The sequence below is a fragment of the Mirounga leonina genome, unplaced genomic scaffold, assembly GCF_011800145.1.
Source record: "Mirounga leonina isolate KUSES-001 unplaced genomic scaffold, KU_Mleo_1.0 Mir_200, whole genome shotgun sequence".
Taxonomy (NCBI): domain Eukaryota; kingdom Metazoa; phylum Chordata; class Mammalia; order Carnivora; family Phocidae; genus Mirounga; species Mirounga leonina.
The window spans coordinates 7,175,322-7,195,550 of record NW_023270503.1 but is presented as its reverse complement, the minus strand read 5'-3'; the positions used below and the strand labels follow the sequence as shown (position 1 = coordinate 7,195,550).

At 55.8% G+C, this 20,229-nt stretch overlaps 3 protein-coding genes across 4 annotated transcripts in view; 1 reads left to right on the top strand and 2 right to left on the bottom strand.

Moving 5' to 3' along the window:
• MYO1D (myosin ID) overlaps window positions 1-5,299 on the top strand; it is a 358,238-nt gene extending 352,939 nt beyond the window's left edge. Inside the window, exon 22 of the mRNA XM_035027808.1 lies at window positions 3,042-5,299. Within this exon, the coding sequence (XP_034883699.1) occupies window positions 3,042-3,198 (157 nt within the window). The 3' untranslated portion in view covers window positions 3,199-5,299. The remainder of the gene's footprint in view (window positions 1-3,041) is intronic.
• A 1,339-nt stretch (window positions 5,300-6,638) lies between these two features.
• Window positions 6,639-10,406, bottom strand: CDK5R1 (cyclin dependent kinase 5 regulatory subunit 1). Its single transcript, XM_035027807.1, has one exon. The coding sequence runs from the start codon at window positions 10,404-10,406 to the stop codon at window positions 9,480-9,482; it is 927 nt and encodes a 308-aa protein (XP_034883698.1). The 3' UTR covers window positions 6,639-9,479.
• A 4,669-nt stretch (window positions 10,407-15,075) lies between these two features.
• PSMD11 (proteasome 26S subunit, non-ATPase 11) overlaps window positions 15,076-20,229 on the bottom strand; it is a 29,101-nt gene continuing 23,947 nt past the window's right edge. For both annotated transcript variants that reach the window (XM_035027805.1, XM_035027804.1), the window contains 6 exons: window positions 19,946-20,008; window positions 17,977-18,102; window positions 17,463-17,498; window positions 17,154-17,205; window positions 16,738-16,880; window positions 15,076-16,620 (listed from right to left, as the gene is read on the bottom strand). In XM_035027805.1, the coding sequence (XP_034883696.1) occupies window positions 16,738-16,880; window positions 17,154-17,205; window positions 17,463-17,498; window positions 17,977-18,102; window positions 19,946-20,008 (420 nt within the window). In that variant the 3' untranslated portion in view covers window positions 15,076-16,620. The remainder of the gene's footprint in view (window positions 16,621-16,737; window positions 16,881-17,153; window positions 17,206-17,462; window positions 17,499-17,976; window positions 18,103-19,945; window positions 20,009-20,229) is intronic.

Genomic DNA, 20,229 nt, shown 5'->3' with positions numbered 1-20,229 from the left:
CCTCTGTTTCTGTCCTGTGGATTTGGGTAGTCTGCACACCTCAAGGGAGCGGAATTATACAATACATAGCTTTTTGGGCCTGGCTTCTCTCAGCATGTTCTCAGGGTTCATCCATGTTGTAGCCTGGGTCAGTACTTCCTCTTTATGGCTGAATAATATTTCATTGAATGGATATACCAGTTGGTTCCTTCATCGGTTGATATTTGGATTATTTTTGCCTTTTGTTTATTGTAAATAATGCTGCCGTAAACATTCCAGTACATGCTGTTGTGTGAACATCTGCTTTCAGTTCTTCTGGATGTATCTCCAGGAGTGGAAGGAATTGCTGGGCTGTGTGGTAATAACTCGATGTGTGACTTACTGGGGAGCCACCAGACTCAATCCACGACATCTTTGTCACCTGTCGATGGCTGTGTGGGGACAGCGCCCACAGATGTTGCTTTAGCCCAGCTCTTAAGCCCAGAAGGCTGTTCTCCTTCCAGCCCGCATTGTTCTATTCTAAAATCATCACATGTAGCCCGTCACCTTCCACTTCTGCCCAAACCCCACAGCACGCCATGAAGACAGGCTGGGAATCAGCACAGGGCCGCTCAGGGAGATGCCAAGGGAAGAAGCAAGGAGTGCAGGCACGGACTGTCACTTAGTTTGACAGTACGGAATATTCCTTTGCTAAGGGGCAGCCCTCCCTTGTAGAACCGTCCCATTTTACAGGCTGTCTGGCCACTTTCCCTTTGGGATGAACTTCATGGGCTGGGCATGCTTCAGCCCTACAAGGGTCTCAACCAATTTCGCCCAGCATTTATGAGTGTTTGGAGTTGGCAGAGTTGTGGTGCTGGGAGGGAACAGTTCGCAGAGCAGGGGACACGAGGCCTGCATACCACGCTAGCGCCGCCAGCCCCAAGAGCAGCCTCGCTAGAAGTGCAGGTGCGGCCCAGCAGCACCAGGGGAGCGTGCCCACATGCCCCCCGCAGTGTGGGAGCCCGGTAAGGCCCCTCGCCGCCCTCCGGGGACTCACATTCTAGAAGTGGAGACCAGTACGTGTGCTGAGGCTGCCTAGACAGGCCAGCAGAAATGCTTCCTGTCCTGCCTAGTGCGGGGAGAAGCAGACTGGAGCTCGGGTTCTCTGCGGCTTTTTCTCTCCTGCAGCCCCCACTCTGGGGGCTCATTTACAAGGTGAAGTTGGGCTGTTGTTACCTTGTTCTCCGTTCTACAATAACCTCTTGCTCTTCCATCTCCCACCAGCCTCAACCCTGCACCGAGAGTGCAGAGCAGATACCAGAGATGCCCAGAGCCCGAAAGAGGAAGGAAGAGTGGTCAGGGGCCACTCTCTGTGGACACTGAACTCAGGGCTGGGGAGGGGCTGGAGTCAGAAGGAACCTATTGAAGGTAGCATGACCCAACGGTACAAACACAAGAACATGGGGGTGGCTGGTCAGTCCCATCCCCTCCCTCTGTGTTTGGAAAGTGGCCCTTTTAGAGCCATTTCCTGAGGACTTTGAGGCCCCCAGGTGACTCTAGAACCCATTGCATGCACACTAAAGTACTGTGGGGTGGGGGGCACAGACAAAGAAAGTGGAAAGAGCCTGTCCCCAGCAGTGCACTGAGGGAAGGACACATGCCCACCATGAGACAAGGGCAAAGGGGAGGCCTCTGCCAGAGTCAGAAGGGGGACGTCCCCAGGGAATATGATTCCCCCTCAGAGGGCCCAGGAGGCTGGCTGACTAAGCAGGGGAAGGTGCAGGCTCCGGGTCCTAGAAGCGTCTCCAGCCACAGGCAAGGCTGCAGTGCGGGGGGCTCTGCCTGCCCTGGGCCAGCACGACGGTGGGGACCTGGAGCGCAGGGCCACACCCCTAGACCCCGCCCAGCAGCCCTGGCTCCCCCAGGAGCAGAGCCGTGCCTGAGTCACTGCCACTGGTGGACTCTATTTTTATGTCCAAGTCTGCTTAAAAATAGCAGTCTAAGCCAAGGTTTTAGCTGCAGCTGACAAGACATTAAGTATTATAAGTATTAGATACCTGATGCCTGCAAGTGAGAACCACGGCTCTCTTCCTGCTGCACCGTCTGCCCCCGGGGCAGAACCAGGGGGAAAGCAGGCGGCAGAGGGGCATGAGGAAGCCTGGCAGCGTGCGGGCAGGTGCGTCCGAGGGGCCGCGCCTCCTGTGACAGGGCCCCGCGCGCGTGCCGGGAGGGCATCTCGATCGCACCTGGGCACCTGGGCACGTGGTGCACCACCAGCCTGCCCAGCGCCTGGGATCCGGGCCCACGCCGCAGGCCCTGCTCCTTGCACCTCTGGCTCCGAGAAATCCGAGGGGCGCGAGCCACGGCGTGGGGGTGTGCCAGCCCACGAGAGCACATGGGAGGTGCCCGCCGCTTCGCACATGTTTCTCGGCTCGGCAGATGGGTGGCGGCCCGCAGCAGGTGCACCCACACTGGGGGCGGGGGAGGGAGGGGCGGGGAGGCTGCTACTGCGAGGGCCCTCAGAAACCCCGAGTGGGAGAGGGCCCACCCAGGGCGCTGGGGAAGCAGGAGTCAGCCCCAGTTCTCCTGGCCGGGCCTGATGGCGGGCAGGACTGCTGGAAGAGCTTTCTCTTGCCAGCGAGACCACGCAGGCAAGAATCTCCCGTCCGCACCCCTCCCTGGACGTGCCTCCCAGGGCTCCCTGTTGCAGCCACAGACGCCCCGAATCAGAAGCCCGTGCCCCTCCCGACGAGCCCCCTGCTGACCTCTAACGCCCAAGTGACTGGGTCCCTGCCTCAGGCCAGAGCCCCAGTGACTCTGGTTCGAGTGCATTCTGCGGGTGCAGGCCCAGGCCGCAGCGCCAGCCCTGCTCTCTGCCGGCTCTGGCTTGAGGCTGCAGCCCAACCCTGGCCTCTGCTGCCCTCTCCCTCTCCTGGGGTGCCGCCTGTGCCTGTGGCCCCTGGGCCACCCACCAGGTCTTGGGGAGGTGGGCAGATGCGGGCCCCAGGGGGTGCCAGGGCCATTTACCCCACTCTGGCCGCCTGCTAACTGCCTGCTGGTCTTTCTCTTTTTGGTTCTTCCAGTGAGAAGCGCTACCTTCAAGTCAACGTCACCAACCCCGTGCAGTGCAGCCTGCACGGGAAGAAGTGCACGGTCTCCGTGGAGACGAGGATCAACCAGCCGGAGCCCGACTTCACCAAGAACCGCTCGGGCTTCATCCTCAGCGTGCCGGGGAACTGACCGCCCACCGGGGAGGCCTCACCACCCCGTCTGACTTGCTCACTCCCCGCTACCCCCTGCTAGAAATCAGCTCGCAAGGGTCCGCCATGCTTGGGGCCAAAACCCTCTTCTGCCGCCTCCAAGGCTCCTCCCCTGAGGTTTTCTTGCTGGCTTTCTGCCTTTGGTCTCCATCCTCCTCTGCCCCCACTTTCCAGTCCTCACTCAACAAACCAAAGACCCCGGTGCCCTGCCACAGACCCCTGGGCCCACACCCAGACTGCAGCTCCCCGCAGAGGCGACTTGATGTCAGCGGAGGCCCCTGCCACCACACACACACACACCCCCCATTGGCCAGGTCAGACCCTGACCCAGTGACTGGCACCTGACCCTGCAAGGGGTGGATGCAGTTTCCCCAACCCAAAACATGCTCCCCTGGGGGGCTTGGGGGAGATTGCCGGACATGAGCTGGGGATGTAGCCCTGCTCTCTCCGTGAGCACAGCCTGCCACCCCTTTCCCCCAAGGGGACCTGGCTCAGAGCTCCTCGGTGGAGCCCCTCTCCCCAGCTGTCAGCCAAAGCCATCAGGGGAGCAGGTTCACCTGTCGGGCTGGCCCGACAGCCAGTGGCTGGCAGAACAGTCATGCCCAGCCTGCCCCCCGCCCGAGGCCTGCAGGCCACCTCTGCAGGAAAGAGCAGAGCAGGTGCTCCAAGGCCCATCTTCCTTAACTGCACGGCCTGGGCCCGTGGTTGTTGCACAGTGATGTGTGCAACACGCAGGGCTGCGCCTCGGGTGTGGGGTCTGCTGCGCCCACACTCACGTCGGGCACATCGATGAGAAAACGGAGTTGCAGGGGCCAGGGAGCACTCTGGGGGGGGGTGTCTGCAAGTTATCCGACACCCCTGTTTCAGATACATTCAGAGAATAAGAAGGACCAGGGCCGGAAGGGCAGAGTGACAGAAACAGAGTGGGGGGTCCTGGCACTGCAGGCCAGGCCAGGCTGCCCCCCTCCACACACCACAGCTGGGGCCCAGGGTGGGCCCAGCAGAAAGCACACGTGCCTCAGTGCCTTCCTGAGACCACTCTGCTCCGGAGCCTCGGCTGAGGACGTGGCCCCAAGCCTCTGAGCAGCCCGGGCCTCCAGGCCAGGAGCCTTAAAAGGAGAGACTTGGGAAACTCCACGTGGGGAGGGGGCTGAGGGGGAGCCCACAGCTCGGGAGGAGACTGGCGGGAGGTAAAAGGGATGCGCTGACGTTTTCTTCACTTTCAGCCGTAGACCCTGCCCACCCCCACCCCTCCACCCCCTACCCCCATGCTCCTGAGCCGCCACCCTGACCCCACAAATCACACCGAGGGTCTGAGTGCAGTCTCCCGTGCCTGGCCCAGTGCCTGCCCGGTCACCAGGCCAACCTGCCGGCTGGTCCCAACAGCCTGGTCTCCCCCACACACACCCCCCACCCCCCAACTTCCCAGGGCCCGCAAAACATTTGCACCATGTGCAGTTCGCAACAAAGAATTCTCTTGGCATCGTGTCCTTAGAAACCCATTCTCATTCTCGAAGCCTGGTCAGCTGCCTGCACTGCGCAGAGGTGCCATCAGCCTGGTTTAGCAACGGAGTTTTGCCAGTCACCTTGACACCAGTGGAACCGTCCTAACTGGAACGGCGCCTCCTCTCCTTTCCACTCCTTTCTCCAAATTCCTTGCTTTACACTAGAGACGTGCACGTGTATGTTTGAGACACACCAAAACGGAACATGCCAAATGAGTGCCTTTCCGGGGCTGGGGAGGAGGGGTGGGCGGTGGGGCCCTTCCTGCCGCCTTTAGGGGTTGCCTGGGGCTCCTCAGGCTGAGGCCAGTCCACGAGCACTTTTTCCTGATGTCCTAAAAGAAGTCCCGGTGTGTGGCAACTGAAGAAGGCTCAAGCCTTTAGGGTGTGAGCTCAGCGGTGCCTCCAGGGGCAGGGGGAGAGCAGGGCACAGTGATTGTATGCAATGAAGTGTTTCTCTTGATCTAATTAAATGCAGTTTTATGGTTTGCTGCGTTTATTCCTATTTTCCATTAAGTTAACTTTATTTCTAGAGCATATTTTGATTTACCATCAAGAGCAATAAAGCATTAAATCTTACTTTTAAAGGTGTCCTGCTTATCTGTAATTGAAAACTATACCCACAATTGTGACATTCCAGCTGGTAAAAAGTCAGCTGCTGTCCCAGAGGATGGGAGGGAGAATTAGGCACAAATAAGGTAAAATGGAGGATAATTTACAGGAGGCTTTTCAATGAAAATATTAGACACCCGGCGGGGAGGCGGCGGAGTTCAATCGAAGCACTTCGTTCCACCATTTTGAGGCCCGTGCGTTAGACTCAAAGTTCACTGTTCGTGTTGACCGAAATCGGAGCACGTATCTGTGAAGGACAAGCTCCGAGGCCTGCAGCGGCCTCTCCCCGGGGCAGGCGGGCTGGGGACAATGGGGGTGGCAGGAGGAGCGCGAGGGATCCCGGACCTCTGGGGGCAGGGGCGAGGCAAGCGGCAGGTAAGCAAGCCCCCCCCTCCCCAGATGACAGAGCCTCCCCGGCACCCAAGGGCCGCTGGGTCACCGTCCTTGGTGGCAAAGTACATGCAGTGCAGCTTCTGTGACTCAGACCGAGGGAGAGGCCCTGAATTAAGCCAGTGGACCCGATCACAAAGCTGACCGCACCCGAGGGGCAACCTGGGGTGGCAGCGCCTTCCCGGCGTCCAGGGGTGCCTTGGGCCCGCAGCGTGCAGGCCCTAGGGAGCCTTGAGTCCACACTGCCCTAGACCCTGAAGCTTAGGCTGGGGGTGGGAGCGGGCACGGACCACTGGCGGTACTGCCGGGAGGGGGCACCCCCTTGCCACAATCGTGGCCTGGGGTGGCTGCTTATTTGGGAGCCCCAGAGGCTGGATTCCTCGCTCTTGCAAACCTGCACCGAGCTAAACTGGCAGGGCTGAGCCACGTGGACACCACTCCACAGGGTGGAGAGGAAGCCTCTGGGCCACGGGTGCTGAGCAGAGCCAGGCCCAGGATATGTGGGGGCAGCAGCCTCAGAGCCAAGCTCCACGAGGGAGGCTGAGGCCTGGTGCCCCTGCGGGAGCCACAGCACCAGCCCTCACCGGGCCAAGCCTGGGCCTGATTCCCCCCCCCCGACCCCCGCCGGCCACAGGTCCCAGTCACCCAGCTCTGCCAAGCCAAGCCCAGGCAGCCTCTGAGGAGCAACTCCTGCCCCGCGGCCTAGCTAAACCTGAGTTGACTTAACCTGTGCTTCTCTCTTAATCACCTTAACTTGAACGCACCGGTTAAGCCAAGAGCTCTCCCTGAGCCCTGCCCTCCCTTCGCCCAGCCCCTCCCCTCCCCCACGATACAAATCCAATTATGTTCCGAGCACAGGAATCATTTAGAAAAGGGGCCCCCCCAGCCTGCTCGTGAATGACAAGAGGCCTATGGAATGGATGGTCAGTGCATTTTATTTAATCAGCACAGTACAAAAATAAATAAAAATAAGGGAAAGGGAATTAAATTACAGCCAAACTGAGCTTCATGACCTTGTCAGATTATAAACCACACATACTTACAAACACACTACACATACATACAAAATGAGACAAATATAAATTAATATTAACAATACCCACGGTTTGGTCAGAGAATAACTACAGAACGAATTGCACTAAGAACCAACATACACCGCACGTGTAATTAGCAGTTTCAAATATACAGCAATGAACAATTACGAGTGGAAAAAAATGGCACATTTTCTTTTCATTGCAAGTTTAACAACTGCTGGAACAAAACTAAATTCTAATAGCTGCATGGAAAGAATATATCAACCCTTCAGGTTTACAAGAAAAAGAGAAAAACCAAATCCTGAACTATTATTCCTGTGACTGGTTCCGTGCACGGGTGTAATGTTCACGGCCATCTGTTCTAAGATTATTTTTCTTAAGACACAAAATGCTCCTGGTTCGCATGCACAAGATCACTGTCAAAGCAACAATGAAAGAATAAGGGTTTTTTTTTCCCCCGTAGGTTAGTTTTTTGTTGTTGTTTTTTTTAATTGTTGTTCTAAAAGTAGTCTTCATAGCAGCATGTCAAATGGGTTCACTGCCTGCACACTCGAGTCCATCAGCTCCTGCACCCAGGACTGACCAGCACAAGGGCGGGGAGGAGGAAGGGGCAGGCTTCACACTGGGGGGGAGCCAGAGACTGGCTTCCTTCGTCCCCCAACCACTCCTGAAATTTGCACCTCCTCCGAGAAATAAAAAAATAAATACGGAGAAAGAGAAGGAAACACACATAACCGGAATCCTGGGGATGCAACTGAAGCGCAGTCTCAGGCCAAGTTCGGCCGCCGCTGAGAAAGAGCGACTACGGATGCGCGCCCCTCCTCTGGAGACTCGGCACCCGAACCTCCCTCTTCCGGGCCGCCAGGGCCTGCTGCCCCCACGGGCCTCCTACCTCAGGTTACACGTGGCGGCAGGATCTGCACAGACGGGCTGTGTGACAACTCCAACCAAGAAGAGGCGCAGCAGCGGCGGCAAAGTCTGTGCCAGCAACCTTCCAGCAGGTTCCTTCCAGCTCCACATCAGATTATCTGGCAGTCCCAGGAACGGAACGGCTCAGGCTCAGCGTGGGCCCAAGGCGCAGCTGGGGCAAACGAATCCCAGCCCGGGCAGGCCCTCCCCCTCTTCCCCAGGAACACCTGGGCCGGCGGCTCAGCTCCAGGCCTCTTACACCAGGACCTCCGTTTCACAGCTTTCTCTTGTTCGTGTGAATTTCAGTAGTGCTCGTGCTGAAACCAGCAGCCACCTGGAACCTAACCCTATGTCAAAGGACCCTCTGCCTTCCCCCAGCCCCCTATTCCAGCACTCCCTGGGGAAGGGGAGGGGGGGCATGGGGACTGAAAGACAGAATTCCCCAGAGCATCTTCACATTGGTCTTTGTTCCCCAAAGCTGGAGTGATGGGCCACGGAGGGAGGCTCGCTCCCTTCTCGCGGTCCTCTCCCAAGTCCCAAGCCACCAATCTGGGAGAATTAGAAAGGAAATTGATTAAGTATACATCGTGTGTTTTCGCAGCCACTAGGGTAAGGTGGAAACCCAAACCAGCAACTGCAAATGATCAGGTGCACAATCAGCAGGCTTCCGAAGCAATCAGGAGCGCTACTCCCGTCTTGGAATTGTCTCCAAGATCCAGTGGTCTCACTGGGCCTTGCCGGGCAAGGCTTCGTCTTCAGAAGAAACTGAACTGTTTGGAAACAGCTTGAAATGAACAGGGGTGGGGACAGGGGGTACATCATTACCACATCGCCCTGATCCCTGACATCACCCCCCACCCCGGCTCTGTGGAACGAATGTCATGCACCGGCAAGAGGCCTTAGCCCTCAGGTGGGCACTGGCTGGTCTCGGGCACGACAACCCCACCCGCCCAGAAGGCAGGTTGTTGGTAATGGGCACCTGCAGCTGCCCTGGCCTTCGCCACGGGGTGAGTAAGCTGCATTAGTCAAATGAAAGGTTCACCCAGGAAAGGAGCTGTCCCTACCTGCACCCTACCCCTTTAGCTGGGACCCAAAATCAAAGAACTTAATGAGTCAAACCAGCTCCTTAACCCAACACTGCCAACACAGCTGGGAGCGGGGGAGCAGGGGGCTAGGGGGCAAGGTCCATGTCTTCACTAAAGGAAAGCCCTTCTCCCTAAAAAAGAAAAAAGAGCAAACCCAGGTGGTGCATTGTCAAACGACAGGCCCCAATCTTTGTACTAGGCCAGCTTCTCCTCGACTGAAGAGTTGTCCCAGGGTGGCGGGCACCTTGCCTCCCAACCCTCCTCGTGGCTCGGTCGGGGTGGCCAGCTCCACAGGCCTCTGGGAGAAGGTATGACCCAAAACAAGAGCCAGGAAAGGACCCCCAGCCGGGAAGGCCAGTCGCTCCCTGGGCCAACCCGCCAGAGGCCCCTCTCCGGCTCCCATGCCAGGAGCAGTGGACGGCCTCACCCGCCCCAGTCCAGCAAGGGCACAGGCGGCAAGAAGACGCTCAGTCCCCCGAATCCCCAAAGTTGAGAGGTCAGCAGCCCGGGTGGCTCTGGTTACATCTTCTGGGTGTTGCACAAGGTTCGGGAGTTCAAAAGTGCCCAGAGTTCTTGGCAGGGCTGAAGAAAACCCCGAGGAGGGAAGGTGGGAAGGGAGAGGCCCTCGGTGGCTTTGCTAGACACATATTGTACACAGAATCTGATTTGCTTAATAATAAATTTTTAAAAATGAACTGAATCCTTGAGCCATGATGCGGGCCACGGGGCTCACCGATCGAGCCCGAGGAGGAGCCGCTTCTTGTCCTCCTGACCACTCTCGTTCTTCAGGTCGGAGAACACCTGTGTGAAGTAGTGTGGGTCGGCGTTGATCTGCAGCATCTTGGAGCTCATGAGGTTGATGACAGAGAGGCAGCGGTCCCAAAAGGCCTCCTTGCAGCTCTCCACCAGGAAGGGCTTGAGCGGGTAGGAGATCTCGTTGCCCATGTAGGAGTAGGAGAGGTACAGGCAGGTCAGCAGGATGGCCTGGAGCTCGTGGTCCGAGCCCACCTCCGACGAGATGACGTCCCTGCAGAGCATGTAGAGGAAGACCACGTTGGCGGGTGTGATGAAGCCCTGGTCCTGCCAGCCCTGCAGGAGCAGCGAGCGGTCCACGCTGCGCAGCCAGAGCACAGGGTCCGTGGGGGACAGGTGCTTCAGGCGGTAGCACCGGCGGCACAGGAACTCGCCCAGGCAGCGCAGCAGCTCGCTCGTGGACGCCTGGACGATGACACGTTTGGGCGTCCCTGCGGAGCTGAGGGCAGGGTGCGGGGCCTTCTTGACGGAGGAGGAGACCCCCCCGGTCTGGGAGCCCGAGAGCTGGCCGGCAGGGGGTGCGGGCGGCTGCGCCGGTGGGGGCTGAGCAAAAGTGGACAGGTTGGCGCAGGACAGCGACTTCTTCAGGTTCTCATTGTTGAGGTGCGTGATGTTGTTCTGGTAGCTGCTGTTCGGCTGCACCTTCTTGGAGTTCTTCTTCTTGGCCGACACGGCCACGATCCTCTTCCAAGGCAGCACGGAGATGATGGAGTGCCGCTTCAGGTTCTTGTCCTTGGCGTTCTTGCTGTTCTGTACGGCCGTGTAGTGGCCCACCGTGGCCGCGCCATCCTCAAACAGCGTGGCCTTCCGGTAGCTGGGGGACAGGGACAGCACCGTGCCCATGGTGCCGCTGCGCGCTGGGCGGGGGCCCGCGCCCCTGCGCGCCCAGCCTGCCGGCCGGAGGCACAAAACACCTCAGCGAGCCCGCGGCGGCCCCGGGCAGGAGGCGGGAGCACTCCCGGCTCCCGGGCGCGTGCTGCCCCTTCGGATCTGCGTGGAAAACAAGATGGTTCTCAGCACCAGGCGGGGCTCGGCGCCGCGCTCCTCCACCCGGGCCAACGCGGCCCCCGCGGACTTGGCCCCGGCCCCGCGCCCCCGCGCCGCAGCCCGGCCGCCTCCACTGCGGCACCCCCCGCCCGCCTGCCGCGGCCGCTGCGGTCTGGACGGCAGCGGGAGGGGCCCGGGCGCCGGCGGAGGCGGCCGGGGCGGGGAAGGGTTGGGGGGATTGGGAGACCCCTCCTCGACACCGCGCGCGGCCCCGACCCCGGCCCCGGCTCCTCGGGGGCAGCGGGCGGCCCCGAGGCGCAGGCTTACCCGGCAGGCGGCGGCGGCTCCTGCGCTCCGCGCCCTCCCTCCGCAATGCGCGCCGCGGCTCGGGCCCGCGGTCCCGGCGCTCGGCGGGGCTCGGCGGGGCTCGCGCTCGGCGGCGGCGGCGGCGGCGGCTCCGGAGCTTCTGTCCAAGGTTCTGCAGGCGCCGCGGCCCCGCCCCCCGCCGGCCGCCCTCGCCGCCGCCGCGCTCCCGTTCCCGCTCCCGCCCCGGCGCGCACCTCAGCGGCCTCCCTGTCGGGGGCGCGCGCGCGCGAGGCCCACGCGCCGGCCCGAGCTGGCCTGCTCCTGCCTGGGAGCCGGGCCGCCGCGGTCCTCAGCGCCACCCCCGCGCGCGGTGCGGGCAGGGATGCGGCCGCGAGCCCGAGCGCCTCTACTCGCCGCACCCCATCTAGGACCCGGACTCGGGCGGTGGCGGCGGGTACCCGCGGCGCCGGCCCCGCCTCGCCTCTCGGGGCCGCCCCTCCCGCACCGCTCGCCGCCCGCTCTGCGTCGTCGCGCCAGCAGCCGCCCGGCCGCGTGAGAGTCCCCGGCGCCCCGCGCAGCCGAGCTAGGGCCGGGCGGGGGGCGGGAGGGGGCGCGCCGGGGGCGGGGCCGAGGGCTGAACCCGCCCGCCGCCCCGCCCAGACACGTGCTGCCTTTGTTCCCGCCGCGGCACCCGCAGCGGCGGGCCGCGGGGGCGCTCTCGGCCGCGTCCCCGCCCTGGCGACGCGCGGCCCGCCCGAGCTGAGGCTGCCGCGCGAGAAGCTATCCACGGAGGCCGGCCGGGGCCCCGAGATTCCTTTTTCCATTAACATCCTCGTCCGGCGGGGAAGAAGCTAGGTACTCGAGGAGGAAGGCCCTGAGCCGGGGGTGGTGGGGGTGGCGGTGGGAGGCGGAAGCCTTTGCTGAAGCCACTCGAATCCGGATGGACTGTCCCATCGACTTTCACGTCTCCCCCTCCGTGGCCTCTATTCCCGCACCTCAGGTAAAGGGCCGGAGCCCGGGTAAATAGAAGTCCAAGCCAGAGAGGCATAGGCAGTTCTGGGCTGGTCCACAAAACAGAGACTGGCTTTCCCGCACCCACCTGGCTGGGACAGGACTTGAGGCTCCGGGGTGGGCCTCTGCCCCAGAGACGGGCCAGTCCTTCACAAATGTGACCTCGACATTACCACTGGCCCTCTTATCAGTTGTAGTAAAACTGAAGCCACTGCTCTTCCAAACCAGCCTCTGATCCTCTGATTCCAATGTTTTTCATGCTAACCATGTACCATTTGAAGATCTGGTGCCAAGTTGTAAAATTCTGACTAGTAAGAACAGTTCCTCTCACAGACAAGAATTCACATCCTTCACAAGAGCCATTCTTCATTTGTTTTTCTTTTAGTTGGTTCTGGAAACTGATTGAGTTGCCCACAAACCGGAGAAACAGAAGATTCAAACCCTATCTTAATCCAGATTATCACCTCTGGACCAAAAGATAAGGAAGCAGTAATCCAGATTAACTACCCAATTCCTGGCCTCCTGGCCACTCCAGGCTGTCAACCTGGGCCCGCTCTGCCAGTGCTGCTCACGGCCCTACCCAGGACAGTGCTGCTATCGAGTCAAAGTACTAGAATGCGTATATGTACTACCCAGCCGTTTCTCTGTCAATAGTGGCAAGTGAAAGCTTTAGGGACTTTGGTGACCACATAATGGAAAATGCATTGTTCTGTATGCAGATGGCTGCTTGTGAAACATCCACAGCAGCTGTCATCTTAACTTAGATGAAAGCCGGCCCTTTGCTCAACAGGGCCCTCCCTCCGGATGTTCCTCCGTGTACAACCTCGGCCTGCTCTTGAAATGGAGCAGTCCTCAACCCTCCTTCCCTATTAGTAAGGAGCTTGAAGAAGTAATCTCTTCCAGGTCCCCTGGCCCAATGACTCTCTTTCTCTCCAAGGCAAAGCCTTTTTCCCTCCAGCCCCTGGTGGAGAGGCCCAGCTCCCAAGTAGGCCTTTGTCCATACTGCCTCTCAAGGTCCCCTTCAGATTCTGGTGTTGAGCAAAGGTTAAATGCTTTCCATTTCACAAAATATGCCTAGATTTCGAAGCCTGTAAGCCTCCCCTTAGGTCCACCCTGGTACCTGTACCTACAAATTTCAGTTTCAGCTATTCCAATTCATGGCAGGCAGTACCAAGGTCCACTTTACCCCACTTCATTTCCCAAACCAAAGCAGCAGGTTCTTGCCCGGACCTTTTCCAGACTGGCCACACTCTGGTATCCTCTCTCGCCATTGTCCAGCCAGCCTTCCCTAGCACCTTCAAAAAGAGCTCTTTGCATTACTACCTCAGCCTCCTCACACTTGTCAAAGGCAAAGCCATGTTTGCAGCACATGAACGAAATGTGCACTGGCAGCCCACTTGCGATTGTGCCTGAGGAAAGGGGTTGTCTGGAAGTCCTGTCCACCCCCACTGCCGTGCCCACTGTTTCAAGGCACCCACCACCACCACCACCACCCTAAAGCTCCTGTCACAGCTCCAGTGCAAGGCAAGGAAGAAAGGGCAATCTTCTACCGAAAATGGCAGAATCAAGGCCCAGAATGCAGACCCAGCTGAATGAAGTGGAGCTGTTTTCTTCCCAGTCTTCTTCAGAGAACTGCAGGAAAGCACTCCAAACCCCACCATCGATCAGCCTATTGATTCTATAGCCTATCTCTAGCTGCCAGAAGGGCCAGCCTGCTTGTTATCTGCACTGTTGGGCTGATATTCCCATGTGTCACCAGAGAATCCCTGTCCTCTGCATGGCCCCATCCCCATACCACCCTGAGAAAGAGAAGACAAGGCTCTGGCCGGCTACCTTCCAGAAAGGGCTCCAAATAAAGCAAGGCTAAGCCCTGGCTTCTGAGGCAGCCGTGCTTTGTTCCTTCAGGGATCACAGAGCAGCATCTAGTGGCCCTTCTGGGCAGCACAGATTATATAACTAGCACGCAGCAGTGCTCCAGAGCCAAGCGCCTCAGCCTCTGCTCCCAACACCAGTGCTGTCTCATCAGCACACAAGAAAGCTGTGGCACATGAGGGCTGGTGCCAGGAAGGGTCCCTAGGTGAGGAAGCCAGGCCCAGGCCAGCCTCTGGGCCACCCGACCCCCTCAGCTGTGCCCAGACCTAGCTCCCTTGAGGCCAGCGAGGGAAAGCAGCCCTGGAGGTCTAGAGCAGCACCATCCAAAAAAATTTAACGTGGGCCACAAATGCAAGCCACATAGGTATTCGAGTATTTTTGAGTAGCCACATCATAAAAAAATAAAAAGAAACAGGTGGATTTTAATAATATATTTTATTTAACCCATTATGCTCAAAATATTTCACATATATATAAAAAAATTGAGCTATTTTACATTTTTTTTTCATACTGTCTTTGAAGTCTGGTTTGTTTACATTTGCAATGCATCACACTTCGAACTAGCCACATGTCAAAGGCTCCACAGCCACGTGTGGCCAGTGCCTTCACAGTGGACAGCACAGGTCTAGAGGAGGTCGTCAGACCCGCAAAGGGAGCAGAGGAAGGGCTGCTGCCGACTGAACCCCTCCGGGCAGCCCTAGGCTTGGAGAACCCCCCCCCCCCTTCTCCAGCTACAGGGCTGGATGCCTTGGGGATAGTTCTTACAGTCCCTTAGCGAAGCAAAATTCTTCCTGCAAGTGCAACTGTAGAAACTATAGAGAGACTCTACAAAACTGAAACAAAGTAACAAAGTGGCTGGGACTAGAGTGGAACTGGCGGTGAGAGCTCCCCCCTCACCCCTAGTTGGCCTCAGGGCCCCTCAGAAGAATGGCTGCCAGGGTCTGAGGGGCAGAATGAAAATCACTGCTTTTGAAGGTTTCAACTAAAAACAAAACCACAACTGAGTGTCAGGACTCTCCAGGCACTTGCACTGGTATGACTGCATACAACCCTCACACCACGATTCCCCACCAAGGAAGCAGCAGAGGCTCTTCCAGCCCAAACCCCCTGTCCTCACTGGACCATGTTGCCCTGGAAAAATAGAAGGATCCCTGCACACCACTTCCCATTTCAGACCTTACCGACCAACCTTCTTATCCAAATCCCTCCACTTTACCCCAGATCTAAAGGTCTCATGAAGCAAATGAGGTACCAGAGCTTTAGCCAGTCTAAAAGGCTACAGAGCTGTGTGGACTTGATCAGAAGCCCTCCAGCACTCAAGAAAGGACACTTTTTGAAAAAAAAAATTTTATTGGAACTCATCTGAACATCAGATATACCTGGTGTTGGTTAGCAAGAACCGTTTGTACATTTGATATTGATGGTGCCAAAACCAAAACAGTGACTGGACATGATGGGGAGAAATGTTGAGAACAAAAACCTGATTTTGGAGAGGAAAGTAAAAGCCAGTCAGATTCAGTGAGGATGCAAAACCTGGTTCAACAAAATCCTTTTACAAAATATAAATTTATTACGAAAACCTGGAAGGATAATCTGAGAAAGGGAAAGAAAGAGAAAAGGAGGCCAGCAGGAAGGAGGCATGAGGGGAGGAGGAAAAGAGAAGACAGATGAGAGGAGGCAGAAATATAGCTGGGCACGACAGAGGTGCAGAAGCTTACCTGCCCAAATGGCACGAAAGCTTCTCTATGTGATCTCATCATAAAACAAAGCATGCTGAAATACAATGCTCTACCTCCCAGCCGTTTGGTTTCTAAGAGGTAAATAAAGCAGCTCCCTGGGAGGGGGACATGAGGTTGCTCGAAAACCTGACAACAAAGGTTTAAAAAAAAAAAAAAAAGAAAAAAAGAAAGAAAACCCACACCCCACAGTCTCATTTCCAATGTTCACTTGTTTAAAAAAAAGACTAAATCCATCTGACAGCGGGAGGAGGAGTGGGACAGGGAGAGAAGCCGATGGATTTCAGACAGCCTGACTCCCCTAGAGGGGAAGGAGGGAGGAAGAGAGACATGGGATGGTCTCCTGGTTGAGAGGGGAAAGAGAAGGGACAGAGAGAAGAGCAGAGAAGGGCAATTAAAACACTGACATCTAATCTAGTTTACTGTGTTAAAAAGAGCCACATGCACAGCAGGCCCCCCAAGGGCCCACACTGCTCCCGTGTGGCGCCGGTGGACACTAGCTCCTGGCCTCGTCCCCATTCCTCCACAGGCCGGCGCGGAGCTGTGCAGGGGCGGCGGCGGCGGCGGCGGGCCCTCTGGCCAGTCTGCTGGAGCCATTGTTGGGGGGGGAGGGCGGGTGACAGGCCATGTGGCAGGGGAAAGAACACCGAAACACCTCGTTTCAAATAAAAAAGAAAATAGCAGTCTATACACAGTTGTTTGTTTTGGTTCAGTACAAACAGAATAAAAAGTCGTTGCTTTGATGGTCAGGCAAACACCCAATTCTGAAGAGGAGGAGAGGTGACGCCCAGCAGGTGGATTAGGAGCCCCAGTGGTTGGCGGGGCGCCTGGCTTTGTGGCCCTCTCCCCGGAGGCAGAGAGCACAGCTTTAGGTAGTGTAAGCCTTTTTCCTTTTATTTAGAATAACCTTTTTTTTTTTTCTTTTTCTTTTTTTTTTAAGCAATTTCCCCACTCCCAAGTTGGGCCAGTAAAGATTACATGAAAACTGGCACACCTATTGGCTGGAATACAGATGCACCAAATGAGGATTTAAAAACTTTCCGAGCGAAAAGTAGAACAAAAAGAAAAAAATCTCCTAGCATTTTCCCCAAAGGTTTCACTCTCCCGCCACACACACTCTCCAAAGGACCGCTACAGATCCAACTCTGCAAGAGAAGACAGAGCAGTGTCATTCAGGGAAGCTTCGAGGCCACCCAGATGCTTTCAGTCTAGAAGGCAGAAGACGGCGCTGCCCAGGCCCAGGGCCCGGAGCCAGCACTCACCTATGTCAGCTTCTTGGCTTTGTTGTAGAGGGAATCCACTACTTTACTCATGTTCTGAATTGTTTCCAGAGCAGCTTCGTAAGTTTTATCTACTGGGGGTTCATCGAAAATAATCAAGACACCCTCCCCCTGGTCCAAGATCCCTGCAGGAAACACAAGGGCAACCAGGTAAAAGAAGGGATTAGACAAAAAGGCACTTGAGAAGCAGCCCACTCCCTAGCTGCCTCCCTTTCTCCAGAAAGGAGGAGAACCAGAAATCATCTCTGTGTTCTATTTGGGCATGTTTATTATGCTTTCTCATCACAGGGATAAGAGGGGCGACAACCGTAGGGAGCTACCAGGTGAAACAAATGGAACATCTCCTTTCAAGATAAACAAGAACGTGATGTGTCAACCGCTTCACCACTGTTACTCACCATGAAATTTCTTGTCAAGAATCATCTGTGACAATTTCCTTTCCACGTCGGCCTAAAATCAAAGCACATGATTAAAGGGACCGGTATCCACTAGTCAAAGATCACACTGACAAGAAAGTTCTGTATAAAAGGGCAAATGAATTGTAAACCAAACAGCAACAATGTAACTCAAGCTCTGAGCTCACGGTCCCCATTCCACACTATGAAGTTTGAGGACTTTCCAACAAGGCCCATTGAGTGGAAATGTTACCCGCCTCCACATGGCCCTTTCCCCGTCCCTGCTCCCAAGACAAGCTCAGGACTCCTTACCTTGGAGAGTTTGATGAGGCTAGATATGTGTTCAATCTACAAAAAAAGGCAGAGAGACAGCGACACTGAGAGTCCTACTTCCACCTCTAACCTGGGGGCAGGGTGGGGCTGGGATTGCCAAGTCCGCTGAAACCCAGCCGAGCATCTCCCCGGGGCAGACTCTCTTTGGTCAGGCTCAGGCCTCTCGTGCTCTGTCGGTCTGCCTGCCTGCCTCTCATCACTAGACAATACACACTCCTGTCCCACACCCCTGGAACACAGACGTCTACCACATGCACAGTGACTACAGAAGCAAGGAGCAGACTGCACTCAGGACAAGCAGGGGCAATCTCACCAGCCTCCACCCCCCACAGCTCGCCCTCAACTCTTGTTCTATGTCAAGAAAAGCCCAAGCCTCTTGCCCACCAGACACAGTCTTGGAAGCAAGTTCCTATTCTGGACAGGTGTGGGAAGGGAGGGGACTAGAGAGGATGCCTAGCCAGAGAAGAACTAGAGTCCCCAGGAGGGTCCTTACCTGAACTCGGGAAAAAGGCTCAATGACTCGGATCAGGTTCTGTTCCAGTAAGTTATCATACAACTTGGCCAAGTGTGTACTGATGATTGGGTCATCCCGGAGCTCTGCCCGATAATCTGTCAGGGCCTGCCAAGAAAGACGGTCACAGAGACTGGCACAGAGAAGCATGTAAAGCCACGCCACCACCCCTGGCTTCCTAAGTAGTCTGCTGGACCTTGTAAACACATGGGTGACTCAAGTTCTAGAGGATTTGAGATGAAAGAGTTATGACAGAAGGAAGAAGAAAAGAAACATCAGGAACTAAAAGATGGAGCCCTTTCTAGGCACCATCTTTCTGTTGGAAAGCCTCACGTTGACAGCCCAAACCATGTAAGCCCCAAGAACAGCTTAGCTTGAAAGCCAAATCCACTACGCAAGCAGTTGTCCCCAGGTATCCCACAGAGCAAAGAGGGTACCCAGGAAAAATAAGGGGGGGGGGGGAAGAATTCTGAGGTTAAATAATGGGAAATGCTTGGGGTGCCTGGGTGACTCAGTCAGTTAAGGGTCTGACTCTTCATTTTGGCTCAGGTCATGATCTCAGGGTCGTTGAGATCGAGCCCCATGTCGGGCTGGGCATGGACCCTGCTCTCTCCCCCTCTGCCCTTCCCCCTCTGTGCCTGCGAGCTTGCTCGCTCTCTCTCTTATAAAGTAAGAAATAAAAAATAATGGGAAATGCTGAATCCCACAACTGGCTCGTGGACTTTTACAAGCACATCAACATACAGTTGGGCAGTTAACAGAAAGCAAAACACCTAATTTTATTTAGCCCTCGTGTTTCCCACGCCCTTACCCCAAGGAACCCCTACTAATAGAAGTGTCCCATCAAACATCCCAAACTTTAGGATAAAATTATCTAGTCTATTTTGTTTATTCATGTATATAATTTATTTTGAGAAATGGTCTCAATATCCAGCCTGTCAGATGTGCTATAAGGTGTTAAGAGAAGCAAGCAAATCATGCCAAGTAAGGAAGTGAAATTGGCAAGAAAGCTCAACGAAGATGATGAATCTCGGGGACAGCCAGAGCCAAATGGTCTAGCCTCCGTCCACACTAAGTTTTTCTTCCTAGATCTACGTTTGTTTTTATTAAATTGGTCATTAAACTCAGAGAAGAGAGGCTCAGAAGAGAATATACAAGTCTCACTCTACTGCTCAGGCATGTTTTCCTCCCATTTCCAACCTTTGCTAACAATGAGTAAAAGTCACAGGAGGCAAAGCGAGCCTGGAAGGTCAACCTCAGGAAGTGTCTTTTGGTCCGTTTGCACACATTAAGACTTCTCTTTTGCCCCCAGAGAAGCAGAGTTGGCATTTCTGGAGCCGAGGAACAAGTGGCAGGGCTGGCGTCGATCCCTGACATGTGAGCCGGGGGGCTTCCGGCACCCTCATTGAGCCCCCGCTCCCTCAACCATAAAATGCAGAGAAGGGGTATGCTGTGAAAAATCAAGGTGAAAAAAGATGAAAGAACAATTTTTTTTAAGATTTTATTTATTTGAGAGAGCAGAGCGAGAGAGAGAGAGAGAGAGCATGAGCAGGGGGAGGGGCAGAGAGAGGGAGAGAGAGAAGCAGACTCCCCAACGTGGGGTTTGTTCCCAGGACCCTGAGATCATGTCAGACACTTAACTGACTGAGCCACACAGGCACCCCGGATGGAAAGAGCTTTTTGAAACTGAAAGGTACTATATATAAATGAGGTATTACAACTCAACAAGTTTCACTGTACAAAAGTGCTTAACTATTTCCAGACTTTGATACTGTGCTGTAATTAAGACGTAACCACTGGGGAAAACTGGGTGAATGGTACACGGGATCACTGTGTACTATCTTCGAAAATTCTTGTGAAACTATAATTATTCACAAATAAAAAGGTTTTTTTAAGTATGTAAATGCCCCTCTCCTCCACCCATTCCCTACCAACCCAATACCATGCTTACCTTTTCAAAATCTGCCAGTGATCTGTTCTTGCTAGCCTGCGCCACACATTTTAATGCTTCTGTCTAAGAGTAAAGAGAAAAACAGTGACAGCGATCTACTCTGCACACTCACATCCCACCCAATAAATGTCCTAAGCAGTTTGCTATGTCCACACAACTTCTGGCTGCAAGGAAGATCCCACTCCACCACTGATCTTCTTCAGAGGCCGGGGAAGAAGAGCTAGAACACCACCACTGTGTCCCAACCAATCTCCCTTTGAAACCTGAAATGACTTAAAAATACT